General features: G+C 36.3%; 1 protein-coding gene across 1 annotated transcript in view; it reads right to left on the reverse strand.

Annotated features, from left to right (window-relative positions):
• ANKRD28 (ankyrin repeat domain 28) overlaps nucleotides 1–14,288 on the reverse strand; it is a 78,031-nt gene that overhangs the window by 36,748 nt on the left and 26,995 nt on the right. The window contains exons 4-7 of the mRNA XM_059484972.1: nucleotides 7,716–7,786; nucleotides 4,631–4,831; nucleotides 3,900–3,987; nucleotides 706–848 (exon numbers count right to left, since the gene is read on the reverse strand). Of these exons, the coding sequence (XP_059340955.1) occupies nucleotides 706–848; nucleotides 3,900–3,987; nucleotides 4,631–4,831; nucleotides 7,716–7,786 (503 nt within the window). The remainder of the gene's footprint in view (nucleotides 1–705; nucleotides 849–3,899; nucleotides 3,988–4,630; nucleotides 4,832–7,715; nucleotides 7,787–14,288) is intronic.

Genomic DNA, 14,288 nt, shown 5'->3' on the forward strand with positions numbered 1-14,288 from the left:
CCACACATGCCAAAAATATCAACTGTGGCAATTTGTAAAGATGCTACACACAAAGCACAGGACAGACCTCTATAAAACAGCATTGCATTTCTGATCTACTCCTCAACATTGAGCTTGAGTTGCAATCTCCAGCCTTGCAAGACTAAGATTATGATTCACAGTGTAGATTTCTTACACAGTTTCACAGTTTATTGTTAACACTCCTTCTACAGGCCGGTACTGTAGAATTTTAATTTGTTTTGCATTTCAATATTAATATGGTCTAATTTACTGCAGTAATGAAGTTTCTCACAATTTTTAGTATCATCTAAAATTTATGTCATGTAGAAAAGTCAGTTTCATGTATATTTTACCAAATTAGGCAAAAGCATTTGATTTCCTCCACTTCAAAAATTATTGTGTGGCAAAGCTAGGATCGGAATTCCTACTTCCTGACTTCCAGTCCAATGAATTCAGAGCAAGAAATATCAAATAAACAAAATGCCCCACTAAATACACATTTATTTTCAAATTATTGTGCAAAACCTGCAAGGCTCTGAAGGAGGTTTTCTTTTAATGGAGAAATGAGGGTTTATAAAAGAAAAAGCAGTACTTAGAGAGACCTTCCTTCAAGTACTTTCACTATATCCCAACCTGTGTGCTACAAGTACTAACAAGAGTATTTCAAACAAAAAAAAAATCCCATTTAATTTTATTTTTCCTTACATCAACTCCAAGATCCAGAAGATATTTGACTACACTGATCATCCCACTAGATGCTGCAGCATGTAAGGGTGTATATGATTTCTTGTCTTTGCATGTCACTTCAGCTGTATGGGTCACGAGTAACTTCACAACTTCAATATGACCTAAAATAATAAGGACAAATAAAATGAAGCATCATATTTTATTAAGCAGCACAGGTTTGCAAACTTCATAATTCTACAATTGTTATAACATGATCAAGAAACTATTCCTTTGGACCTAATGTAGAAAAGAAAGAATTGTTCTTGTTTTCTAATCCTATAATGAACTATAAAAGCAACATAAAATAATCTTCTCCATATACCCCACCCAACAGCCACTGCAAAAATAAATTTGTATACTCAAAACACAATCCTGGAGAACTAGAGAAGCAAAGTAACTTTGTAATTATTAAGTATTGACCACAAATTTACAATAACAACTTGCAAGACAATGTGACTGCCAATCTTCCACTGTCACCCCAATTCCAAACATGCCCATTAAGATTTTTAAGTCTTACAGAAACTTTGAAAAATTGATGCAAACATGAAAAGAAGAAAATATTCTACTTTTACAGCAAAATATACCCCCCAATCCAAATCCCTTTACCCATAAAGCATTTAAAATGTTAAGCCACATCATACAGGATTTAGTAAAGCTTTGTTTTCAAGACTGACTCAGAGACGATCTTTGAGGAACTGCAGCCTTTTAAAAGCATCAGCTGCTCTCCTAAGACAATGGAAGTAGAGTACAAGGAAGAGTAAGAGTTGGGATAATGAAGAAGGCATGGGGGAGGTTTCAGGGAAAAGAGAAGAGAGGGCAGGGAGCCCACCCTGAAGTGGTGGGCAGTAGCTCTCACTGTCAGCTTTGGGCCAGGGACCCCAGCACCCACCCCAGCTGCAAGGGGCAATGAGCTTTTCCCTTCCATGGCCACATGCTCCTCCTCTGCTTGCAGGCACTTGTGACACTGCCTGCTAAGAAGCCATGAAAATGGAGTAGACAAGTATCTGTCATTCTTGCTCTGTTGTTAATTTAACTGCCAAACAACTAATTACTGCAAGCACACGGATAGTCATGACAAAGACTGCTGAATAAAGAAATACATGACTTTACCAGAGCACAATACACTTGGTGCTTTACTTTTATAACTGACCCATGCAGAACTCTTTATTTTACCTTTCAGGTGACATCCTTTCCTTAGTTAAAGAAGTGGTGAGGAGCACACGGAATACTTTTGTTTATATTTATCCAGACAGATATCTAAGTAGAAAGTATCAAACCCACCTTTCAGTTTAGGTGCTTCACAAAGAGTGTGGGTCTTTGCTTCATAAGCAGTTAAGAGAATTTGCAAAAGTTTGAATAGGAAGTGCCTACCCAAAGGAATACAGACAAAGCTGTTTTTATAAACACTCAGACACTGATACTTATTTTATGCCATTTCACCTAGCTATACCAACCAAAGCCATAAGACTTTACCAGTGAAATGTGAAGTGCTTTAATATTTCCCTTCTTAATTATCTCAGTATAGTAGGAAAGAGGGGAAAGAGAAATGCAAACACAATACTCATCTTTTTACCCAAATACAATGGGGAAAAGAATGAAAACAAGCCCTAAAGGAGAAACAGAAGTAGAGAAGATATGGAAAGCAGCGAAAGGAATAGAGACAGTGAACAGAACAGTGGCAGAAAAAACTTCAAAGAGAGAGTAAAAAGCCAAAAAAACCCCTGACCTGCATTGAAAAGGCAAGCAGCGATCAGTGGAAGACTCTCAAAGGGAAGAGCAAGGTACTTGATGTGAGAAGTGCTGCAGAGACATCCCAGTGCACCAGTGAGGGCAACACCAGCACACAGCACTGTGAGTCCATTTCAGTCCCAGCTTTGCAGCTGGACAGCAATGGAGCCGGGGGAAAAGCAGGAAGGAAGCAAAACAATGGACATCACCCTAGAAAGTTATTTATAGCAGAGTGACGAAAAGCATAACTTCTTTATTTTATGGTCAGTTTTACATGGTGGAAAACTTTTTAAGGTTTTCTCCAAACAATTGGAGCAATGTACAATGGCTCTAAATTGTGAAGGAGAATGTCATAATTATTTTTACTTTGATTGAAGACTTTCAAAAGCTTTTTCTTCTCTATTGTCTACAGGGAAATTTAGGCAGATCAACATCAATTGAACTACATTTTTCCTGCCCAAACACTCTTCATTAAGAGAGTTCCCTGTAAACAGCCTACAATATAGCACTGATTAAAATTGGAATAAATGTAGCTTATCTGCAAAACAGAAGACTTTTCAGCTAGACAAGCACAAGGCAAAAGGTGTCACTGGCCTCTCCTTGACACTTGTCAGTTCTCTGAAACTTCACATACAAGTTTCATTCAACAAAATTTTGCAAATAACCACATTCAATAAGGTGGCTGGACAGAATGTCACAGATACTGCTTTGCAGATATAAGTACATCAAAAACACTAATACTGAAATAACATTAGATCAATAATGAAGATTGTTCTTTAACTTCTGGGGTTTTAAGTACTGGTATAAATACCTGAAGTGCAATCTCATTCAGCTTGAAATAATAAATTAAGAGCATTATTGCTGTGATGATCACTTCCTAATTGAATGGCACATTCAGTTCTTTTCAATTGATAAAAGGGAAGGAAATTCTGATAAAAGGCAAGGAAGAACATTACTCTGATAGTATTGCCAGGGCATTGATCAAGACCACAAGAACAATAATTATCCACTCCTGGAATAAGAATGGCAAGGCAAGAGAATTTGTAGTTTCAGAGATGAAATATTCTTTGAAAATACAATCCCCAAGGACGCTGCAATGAACCTCTGTTTCAGGTGCCCCTTATATTAATTGCTTACTTTTCATTTAGCATTTCTGCAAAATGTTTCACCTGTGACTAGACTTGCTAACTGAAGAACATAGTTCCTCCTTTTTAAAGAACAAAACTACTTACCTTACTTTTCTTCTTCTAACAAATTGATTTTCATCACCACAAAATACAAATTTGCAAGGCAATTTGAACTACACAATTAATGTTTTTTTGGCAGACACAGGTAAACTCAATGCTTCTAATGCAAATATTTTTCCTAGAAACATGTCAAACCACTGAACATGAGATGATTTTTCATTATTACTACAGTATTAATCAACTGAAATATGTACATACCCATATATGCTGCCCAATGTATCGCTCGTCTGTCTTTCTTGTCAAATGCATTAATATTGGCCCCTCTAGACAACAGCAAGCTGACCATCTGAGATAAAGAAAAAGAACACAAATCTTCCATTCATAATGGAAAAAACTTTGCCTCAACAGAGAAAACCATGATGGAAAACAAAAATGTATGCATTTTCAGAGGATTTAAATGAGTTGGGTCTTGAATATTCCGTAAGTTTGAAAAACTGTCTGTCACAATGAAGTGACTGTAAGGAACACAAAACTTGATGTCAACAAAACCACTTCTCAGTTAAATATTGCAAAGCCACAAAATCTTTTATATCTTCAGGTTACTAAGGGACTAGTGAGTCAGAGTTTATTACATATATTTCCTCTGAATTTCAGTGACAACAAACTCCCTATGTTCACTGTTTACTGAACAGAAAAATATCTTGGCTTTTCCATTTTAAATTTACCTGTTACTAATTTAACTCCAGTTAACAAATTTCCTTCTGTCACAAGAAAAGTGATCACTGTAATAAACTTTCAATAAAATGATGTAACACTTATTTTCCACAACTTTTCTGCACAGAGATGCATACGAAAAATAAACTCAAACACAAAATAGAGATTGAGGATTTTTGAGGGAATGGGGGAGAAATTATTTTAAACTCAAAAATGAAATATCAGAAATATGAGGGACAGAATGACGAGTGGAAGACAAGAAAATTAACTTTTACCTCAACGTGTCCACTGAAGGCTGCGTGATGCAGTGCAGTTCTGCCTGCTCGATCAGACACATTTACATTGCTTAGGAGAGGCACCAAAGCTTCAGCACACTTCACAGCTTTGTTTGCAGCTGCTATGTGTAGGGGTGTCTGCCAATTTTTATCACGAGCATTGACATCTGCTGAATGCTTTAACAACACCTGAACAGCATCCTGAAAGCATTTACCAAAAAACCAAGCCACTTAGTAAAGATCAGAAATGGCAGCCCTGGATTTAAGGACTGTACAGTGGAAAACAACTCTTTACCATTTGCTCATCTGCAAACATAATCATTGGGACACTTTGGGATTTGTACTTTATCGTAAATCCAAACTTGGGAATGTTCTCAAGGACATGAATAATTTAACCAAACCAACCATTTCCAGGTCTTTTATTCCTTAAGCCACATGGAAAATTATTTTGTAATCACAACTGATTTCCAAAGTTTAATAAACCATCCTAGGATTTCTTCTATTTGTGGAATTCTTAGCCAAGGATTAGTGTGAAGTACTATGAACTTACAATGAATTTCCATCAATCTGCCAAGTAAAATTTTTCAACTGTGCAAGTCTACAAATGGCAAACCTGAGATTATTAAATGTACATTTAGAGAACCACAAATAAAACAGTGCATGGTCACAAAAAGTTTCAACATACACTGTTGCAAAATTCCTGAAAACCGTTTTAAAATATTGCAGTGAATTCCATCTCTCAAAATGATTATTCATTTCCTTTTGTCAGAAGTACAAGCTGTGAAAATGTGACAAATAAGACTGTAATTCTTACAGCAAGATAAACAAACCCCATTAAAATATGCACACACAATTGGAATGCATAAAAAAATAACTGTGCTGGCAGTATCACCACAATGATGAATATTGCATTTTGCATCAGCTGTGTGACCTTCCCACGATTCACTAATTGCTTTTGGTGACTGCCAACTCAGTCACTGAGCACACAAATAATTGATTATCACTTTGTACTTAAAACACAGTTACCAGAAGTTGTTACTAGAGATTCTGAATTACACTGTGGTACAACAGCAAGGTCCATGGGCAGGTTGCTAAGTCACTATTGGTCCTATTTATATCAGAAGAAATAATATTGAAAATGTTGAAATTTCTTATACCGCTAATAAAAAAGAAGACAGGAACAAACACAGAAGTGAAAATACTGCATCACAGACTTGTACTTTAATGAGAAAACTGAGTAGGTCTTCTCTGAGAAACTGAAGCAGATTTAGTGTTTTAAAAAACTAATTATGTTTTTAAGTCTTGCCTTTTTTAACCCTAATATTAAGAAATATTTCAGAACAAGGAAATTTCAGAACAGCTATTACCCCTTTTGCAGAAGGAAGCACCACAACATTAGTATAAAAGTAATGAATCTAATTTTTATGTGCATTTGCATTAATGAATTTCATGACTGAATCTACTTGGAGTTTTTTTTTTAATTTGCGACATACAGCAGGCACACACAAATAAAAATGTGACTGTCTTGACATGAAGCTGCCTGAACTTATGCAGCTGACAGCTAAACCCATAACTGCAGCTATTTTTTTAGCTTCAATGTCCTTGTTTAATTGCAGCTGTCCTCACTTCAAGAGTCCAGATGTTCTGCTGAAACCAATATGCAGTTTTTTCATGACAGCTTTTCAACCAGTGCCCCAAACCCATATAGGTCTGTCAGCTAGAAAACAGTGCCTGCATATATCAACCCTGTACATGGGCTCCCATGACTCACTGTGTTTATAAATAGAAAATTCTGACAAGTGTCTATCAAGCTCTGACTGGTTTACTTGTCTTGTTTGCCTCTGAATAATGTTTTGTTTAAGATCTTCCATATTTAAAAAAAACCTATGACCATGATTGCATTTCTTGAAGTTATCATTTAATCCCAGTTTGTTTGCAGCACTCCTCTGCCTCTGCAAGCATTAGTGATGTGGAGAGCTTTAATTGTTCCTCAGCTCTGAAGAATGCAGCATTTGGTGCTTTGGTCAGCTCCCAAAGGAACGGCCTAAAAATATCTCAAGAACAAATAGCATTTGGGAATAAGAAGCCCTTGAAGATTCATTTTCAAACACTGTTTTTTTGAATAACATGATCTCTACATAACTTTGCTATTAATGCTAGTGACAAAATACTGCAGTTTATCCAGGGAATTCAAAAGCAAAAACTGAAACAAGGCTTGTTTAGATAGCTCATGGATCAAACACTTGAAGTTCAATGCTTGTCAAAACTAAAATATTCAATTCTATCTTCCCAAACAAAAATTTACTAATAAAAGCCTTTATTTGAAACATACTGAAATGAGCATCAATTTGATTCAGGATCTCAAAGGAGATAGTTTTGCATAAACTCTTCCACATAACAAGATCAGCATTTCTCTGTTTGTTTTGATCTTCTACAGGCATTTAAATTTTTTATTAGGACAACCACCACAGGGAAACAATAACCAAATAATTTCTTGCATTATGATATTCTCACAACTGTATAACTGGTAGACTCCAAGAAACAGTCTACATTTCATTTAAGAATTTTAAAGTGATATTCAATACTGTTAATTAATCACTTTTTTTTAAAAAAAGACATTGGCAGGCCTTTAATAGAATAACTTATTTCTTCAATGCTTGAACACACAAGCTTGTAAAAAAATATGAAGTAACGCAAAGACCATGCTGTAAAAGTTGTTCTAAATATTAATTCATCTTCCCTCATGCTGAACCATTCTGGTTACCTTAGCAGAAGTAAACAGGACTTAAGAACACTGCATGCAGAGTCCTCTGCTAGGGAAGTCACAGAGAGCAAAGCTGAGAACTCAAAGTTTATAGTTTTCCTCCTTTCTTACTACTTAAGCAATAGATACACACACTCATATATATATATATATATATATATATATATATATATTCCCTCAAAAGGCTAAAAAAAATATCACAAAAATGTTGTGCAATTCCAAATGTTTGGAGTAGTTTCCGTTTTTAAAAAATGAACAATGGACAGAAGTTAATTTGAGATTTCTTATTTTGACACAAAGTAGTCAAAAAGAGCAACATACCTCACTACAAGATGCTACAGCTCTGTGTAAAGGAGTCAACCATTTGCTGTCTTTGGCATTAACTCTAGCTCCTGTAACAAAAAATAACAAACACAGAAATTTAAAAGGTATTTACAGAATGACTAAAATATTTTCAAGAAGATATTTTCAAGAAGATATTTTTAGAAATAGAACTATTTATTTATTCTAACAAAATGAATTTACTTCTTCTAGGCATTTCTTTGCATTTTTTATGCAAAAAAATGAAAAGGAATCTTTTCTCCAGATGAAATCAACCTTTTGAGAAAATTCTTTGAACACTACCAATAATATTCTTCCACATCAAAATATACTCATATTTTTATACTAGGTCATCCTCTATAATCTTTTGCCCTTCCAAAGCCACATAAAAGCTGCTGCCTAAGAAAGATCAACTCCTTGCCTTCACACAGCAACAAAAATCTCATGGTTTCCCATTATAGCTGAAATTCTCTGTGAAAATATAGAAAGAGGCTGCATTTACTCCCCACACCTACAGTTTCCTTGTGGTTGCCATGTCTGATGGACAGGTATATGGAATGAGGATGATTCTTCTACTGGGACTTACTTTAGGAGCAAATCTCCACTACTCCAGCAGGTCACCTAGCCCACCCCTGGTCCTCCCTTCATGAGAGAGACTCCCAGCCACACTTCTGAAAGCGCTCAAGGAACAGCCCTCCCTGTCCCCAGGAAACAAAGCTGCACCAACAGCTCTAAGGGACACAAGCTTGGGTTTGGATTTTAATTTTTTTCTTAATAATAAAAGGAAAGAAGGGTTTGGGAACTTCTTTCCCCTGAAGAAAGCAGCTGAACTACATCTTAACTTCCTGTGAACTCCAACAAACAAGAAAACCTAATAATTAAGATTAATAACTTAATTTATACAGAACCTTGTAGGATATTTATACCCCTACTGGAAACTTACCCATCTTTATTTTGAAAATTCTGATATTTTACAGAGATAGCTTAGATAAAATCTTACATTTTTGAGAAAAAGAGTTACAAAATATTGTTGGAAAGAATCACACAGTAACATTAATGCTACGTGACCAGTGCTGATTAACATCTCAAGCTAAACATAATACTGGTATGTCAGAACCAATTGCTGTTTTTTCTATGCAAGGAACAGAAAAAGGTGGAAGGCCAGTAAGACACAAGATGCCAAAAATTGCTGGTTGCTGGTCAAATCAGGATATTCAACTGAGAGACTAGAGTATTTTGATCCAAGATCTGCACCAGCAAAGAAGTCTCTCCCAGGCTATTTGATCAAGAAACCCAGAAGTGTGTACAAAATCATGGCTGTGTATACAAATATCTGAGGTCGATTCTCTTGAGGTTCTAATCAATCCATCCCTTTCAGTCATAACAATAGAACATGGAAGCTGATGCAGGATCCAAACTTCCAGTCTGATTCTAGGTCTTCCACCCACTGGACAGAGACTGAGATCTAACTGCTGGCTACAATTTCAGGGATTTCCATCTTTCCTTATCTAAATTTCAGAATAGGATGCTGTCCTATTTTCCTAAGTGCAAACATTTTTGAAAAATAAGACTAGTAAATAGGGAAGAAAGTCCAAGCCAATTTGAAGAAAACCACCACAGTCTAACAAAAGCTTAGGAGACACCACAAGTATCTGGTTTTGTCACACATCCTAAGGACCCATTGGTGCACTGCAACACATCATGTGCCACAGCAGACTGTACTATATCAAGTCTTGCATAGAACTCAAGCAAAGAAAGAATCTGAGTATTCTAAAACCACTAGAAATGCCTGAGGATTTTTAGCAATCCTTCCCAGAAGACAGCAAGTGATGAATGACATCACAAATATAATGAGGTAATGATTGGTAAGTGAGAATGTAATCAATATTTATGTCAAAAGTATCTGTAATTCTTGATTATATTCCAGGTAATTGATGGCCACATTTTGTTTTTAGCAGATGAGACAAAAAACAAGAGCCAAAATCATACTCCAAGTTCAACCTGACTTCACATGCAGCCAACAACCAAAAAATAGAGACTTTCACAAACTGATTTCTATCTCTAACTTTAGGATACAAATGTCTTTGAAGCATTTGAAAGAACTTGAGTGAGTTACTAAGCCATTAATTACTATCCTAATTATCCTAATTTTCGTGAGGAAAATGCATTTGCAAGACCTGGGGTCAGCTCAGATCCATCCAGGTAATGAAGCTCAAGATAGGAAAAGGAAAGTCCCCCATCAGAAGAGAAGAAAGTCCCCCATTTCCACTCTAAAAACCAGCAGCTACTTAAGCTTTAGCTCTCAGTAAAAATGTTCATATTTTACTGACATTTCTGGTAAATCTAACACATAGCCTAAAAACTACACCAGAAGAGAGCAGAAATCAATACAAACAGATACTGTACAAAAGAAAAATAATATGTGAAAGTAAGAAAGAAAATAATTAAGAAAGCATTAGCCAGAGAAATGTCTAAGGAAATCTGAAGTGATATCTAAAAGTAACATGGTCCTCTTAATAGAACAAAAATCAACGTAGCAAATACCTGCCCCCCATTCCATAAGTGGTCTTCCTCCCAAAGAAACAAGGATGCCTAGGTCTAGCACATTGAAACAGTGTAAATACAGATCCTAAAATAAGTTAACTTTTCAAATACACAAAAAACTATAGATTCTCTAACATAGGAAAGGCTAAACTTGACTTTTGATAACAAATCTGAATCTCTGATGGACTTAAGAAAGAACCACCAAGCTTGTTTTTTTCTTTCACAACAAAAACTCTTAAAGAAGTGCAAAACTGTTACATTGAAAGAAAGTTTTTAAGCAATAATCAGAATAAATGTGCTACCAAAAACCACATATGCATTATTAATTTGGGGACTGGGAGATCGCCAGCTTTAGATACATTAAACAAAATAACATTTTAAAATTAATTGAGAGATACTTTGCCCTTAATCATCTCCAAGAAGCCATGCTGCTGAGAACCATTTAAATTTCATAAAGGAGCTTTTCCAAACAGCCTTGTATCTGAGGACACAATAATCCTCCTGTAGGCTGTTCTTTACTGCCTAGCACATGATTTGGAGAAAATGTCACTGCTCCTCCCTGACCCTTCACGGGCTCTCTAAACCTGTCACAGTCCTACCATGCAGCAGTGAGGGAATTGACAGCCTTCACCATCTGAGGTAAAGCTCTACTCCAGACCACTGAAAGAAATGTTACAAAAATGTACACCAAATGTTATACCTCCACTGAATAACTTTTGCTTTAAGATATTTTTTCCCATTTGGCTTAAAGAGAGTCTGAACACATGTATGTGTATAACCTACTGCACAGCACTGCCAATGCAATATTATCCCTGTGAAGCTCAACCTGCTGACATGTTAACCAGGGCATTTCTCACATTTCAAATGCCAGCTATGAGCAGTTTGCTGTTTCAAAGCACAGGACAGTGTATCTTAATTCCCTCTATGGAAAACCAAAAAAACAAAACAAAAAACAACCCTAAGAAACTGCTGTTCTCCCCGCCTCTGCCTCTGTCCCTTGGATCTCACACACTTCAAGGGCCTGGTCTTGATATGTTTATTAGAACTTCTGATTTGTTTACTATAAAATTTCAACTCTTTTAATGCCACAGAGTTTGCAGGAAAAGGATAAGGGTGCTTGTCAGAGCAATCTCAATGCTGGAACACAAATAGGACTTAAGAACCAATCACGTGAATGATCCTCCCCTAAAACAGCACCTTCCAAATGAAGTGAATTATTGCTCCATGTTGGTGCACTAAGCCAAAACATTAAACATTAAAAGAAAATCACCCATTTCACCACTTATTTTGCTAGTACAGCCCAGTAACTTTACACATCTAGGCAAATATTAAAGTACTTTTTCTCTGCAAAAGGTGGGGTGGTAATGAGAGAGAAGTATTACATAATTTTCTTCCTAGTCCCTGAACGTTACATCTCATCTTGCCAAGTTGTATTTGCAAGACTGACAATTAGAAAGACACATTTTACTTAATAAATAAAGTACAGAGGGTACTAAAAAGCTTTGTGATGCTTACTTCTAGCAAATTTATGTTTCAAGAGACAAATCTTCTAATTGAATACGTGCACTGATTTACAGAATGATCCTGGAGAGTTTATTTCTACCAGCCCACATGTGGAAATTGCACATTTAAATGTGCTATTAGCCACCAATTCCTGTCCATATTTTTCTGCATACTTCTTACATTCCAGTAAGATCTAGTATCTCAACCATCTCTTACAAAGACAGAGACTGGGCAGGAAATGCTGCAAGGAACAACCACGCATCTCTTCCTTCACCCATAAACTGCCACACAACTCTCACACTGCCCTGTCTCACACCACCTCTGTGTTCCTCTCACAAAAACTCTGGCTGTGACACTCCTCCACAGCTCCTCTGCACCAGAACTCTTCCTATTTGGAAATGTCCTCAGAAGACTAATGAATGCAGTGGCTGAATTACTTATGCGTCACTAGTTGGAAATAGATTAAGAAATACAACAGAACTGACAAGACATTTTCATCTTTGTTTTCACAGTACTGACTTAAGTACTCAATTGCCTTCCACTGTTTTGTTTGCAGTCTGTATTTTTAGACTCTCAAGGATGGTATTTTCCTTTGTTATTGTACAAGATGTGCTAGTGACTGAGCAATATCATAACATAAGCAAAGAAAGCAAAAGTGTTTTCATTCAGTTATGCAATGTTTGACAGACACCAATGTTTGGTATTTGAAGCTCTGAAGTGTCTATTTAGGAGTAAAAGATCTTTATGGGTGCATTTAAGACAGTAACAAACCTTGACTTAGAAACTAGTATATTGAAATAATTTTAGATATTATCTTTGGAGAAATTAGGAAGATCTCAGGTATAAATCACTGAAAGTAACCACTTGTCCTACTGTAATTAGATTCTCTTTAATTATTTTCCTAATAGCAAGTAATAGGTTCAGAAATTCTTTCTTTTGAATGATCCACTTTTTTGTCTAGAGACAATGACCTTGGAAGCACTTAAACTGGCAAGCAGAAATTCTCAGACCATACTGAGGAATAAACAGATAGAGATGAAAACTTTTCCTTACACAGAAAAATATGCAAACAGTCAGGAGGACATAAAGAAGTTTTTAAAGTATAAGATTTGAGAGAGGAATTGGAATAATCAATAATAGAAATGGAGTGTAATTTCCTATTGAAAACTTGGAAAATCATTCCTGCAAAAATAATGACCTTATGGAGAGAAAGCTTCTTGCTATTTAAAAGCTAAATGCATAGCAGAAGATCTATAGAATAGTGAAAAAATCCAAGAGGAACAGGTCTGGAATCTTTTGTCCAGAGAGAATAAGCCTTCAAGAACAGTTTTAATTTTTGTTCCTTAAGAAACCAACAAAAAAAAAAAAAATTCCAAACCCCAAAACAACCTCACAAAACAAATACTCATGGAGACACACTAGCCAGAAAAGGGAGGAAAACAAGAATCAAGTCAAAGCCACCCTTCAAGGACTTTACTGATTTGTCAATATAAGCCAATTTCCTTTCAGAATTTCAGTTTCTGACACATCTCAGCCACTCCCCCCTTGAGCTTCAGTGAGCAACATGAGGTTCTCTGACTCAAGCTACTGACAGTTCTATCTTTTCCTGAGTCAGCTTAACTTTTTTCTCTCAAAGAACATCAGAGCTACTTTCTTCACAGCAACTGACTTTTGCTGCTGCCAGGGGGAAGTTAGGGCAGCTTGGAAAAGAAAAACATCGGCCAACAACGCTGTGAAAAGAAGAGGAAGCGGCTGAAAGATACAGTCAGTGTCAAAGGGGCCCCTGTGAAACAGCCCCAGCCTGTGGGTACATCTGCAATCCCAACAAAGGGAGCTTCACTCTGCTGGGACTGAGGCAGCAAGAGCCTTCCAGCAGCTGAGCCATGTGACTGTCAGGGCATGGATTTCTCACACTCGCAGAGATTTGTAATTAGATGAAAGAAACAGAGGTAGTAGAGTGCTGTGACACTGAAGGGTCTTTACTATCTTCCAAAACCTGTTATGACTACAGTGGCAGTTTTCCAGCATCAGCACGGTTCTTACATTTTCCACCTGACCCAGAGGAAACAAAAACTCGTGGGCTGCCAAACCTTAATGAGATTGAGTTTGACCACACTCACATAACACTGAGCTTCATGCAGACAAAATGTTGGGTTAAGCAAACAGCAATGTGTTGTGCTAGTATTTAAGTATCAATGCAATATAGCAACTAAATCCATTCAGAAGAACATAACAGACAATTCAAATGTTGATTTTTGTGAATTACATTGATTTCAGTGAAAGCAATAATCGTCTCTGTGGTATTTTTAGAAAATAAATGGAAAAAGTTAGTAATCAAAAGAATACATTGGTTGATCACACTAATTTGTTCTGCTTTTCACATGACACTTCCTGGCACAGTAGACTCTGATGATTAAAAATCATAGGACAGCTAGAAAGAATGATTTTTTTATAAAGCAAGAAGCCTGTCCAGAACAGTTGACATGCCAGACTTAAAGAAGGGTTTGATTTTTTAAATCAGGACTT

This window comes from Ammospiza nelsoni, chromosome 1 (assembly GCF_027579445.1).
Source record: "Ammospiza nelsoni isolate bAmmNel1 chromosome 1, bAmmNel1.pri, whole genome shotgun sequence".
Taxonomy (NCBI): domain Eukaryota; kingdom Metazoa; phylum Chordata; class Aves; order Passeriformes; family Passerellidae; genus Ammospiza; species Ammospiza nelsoni.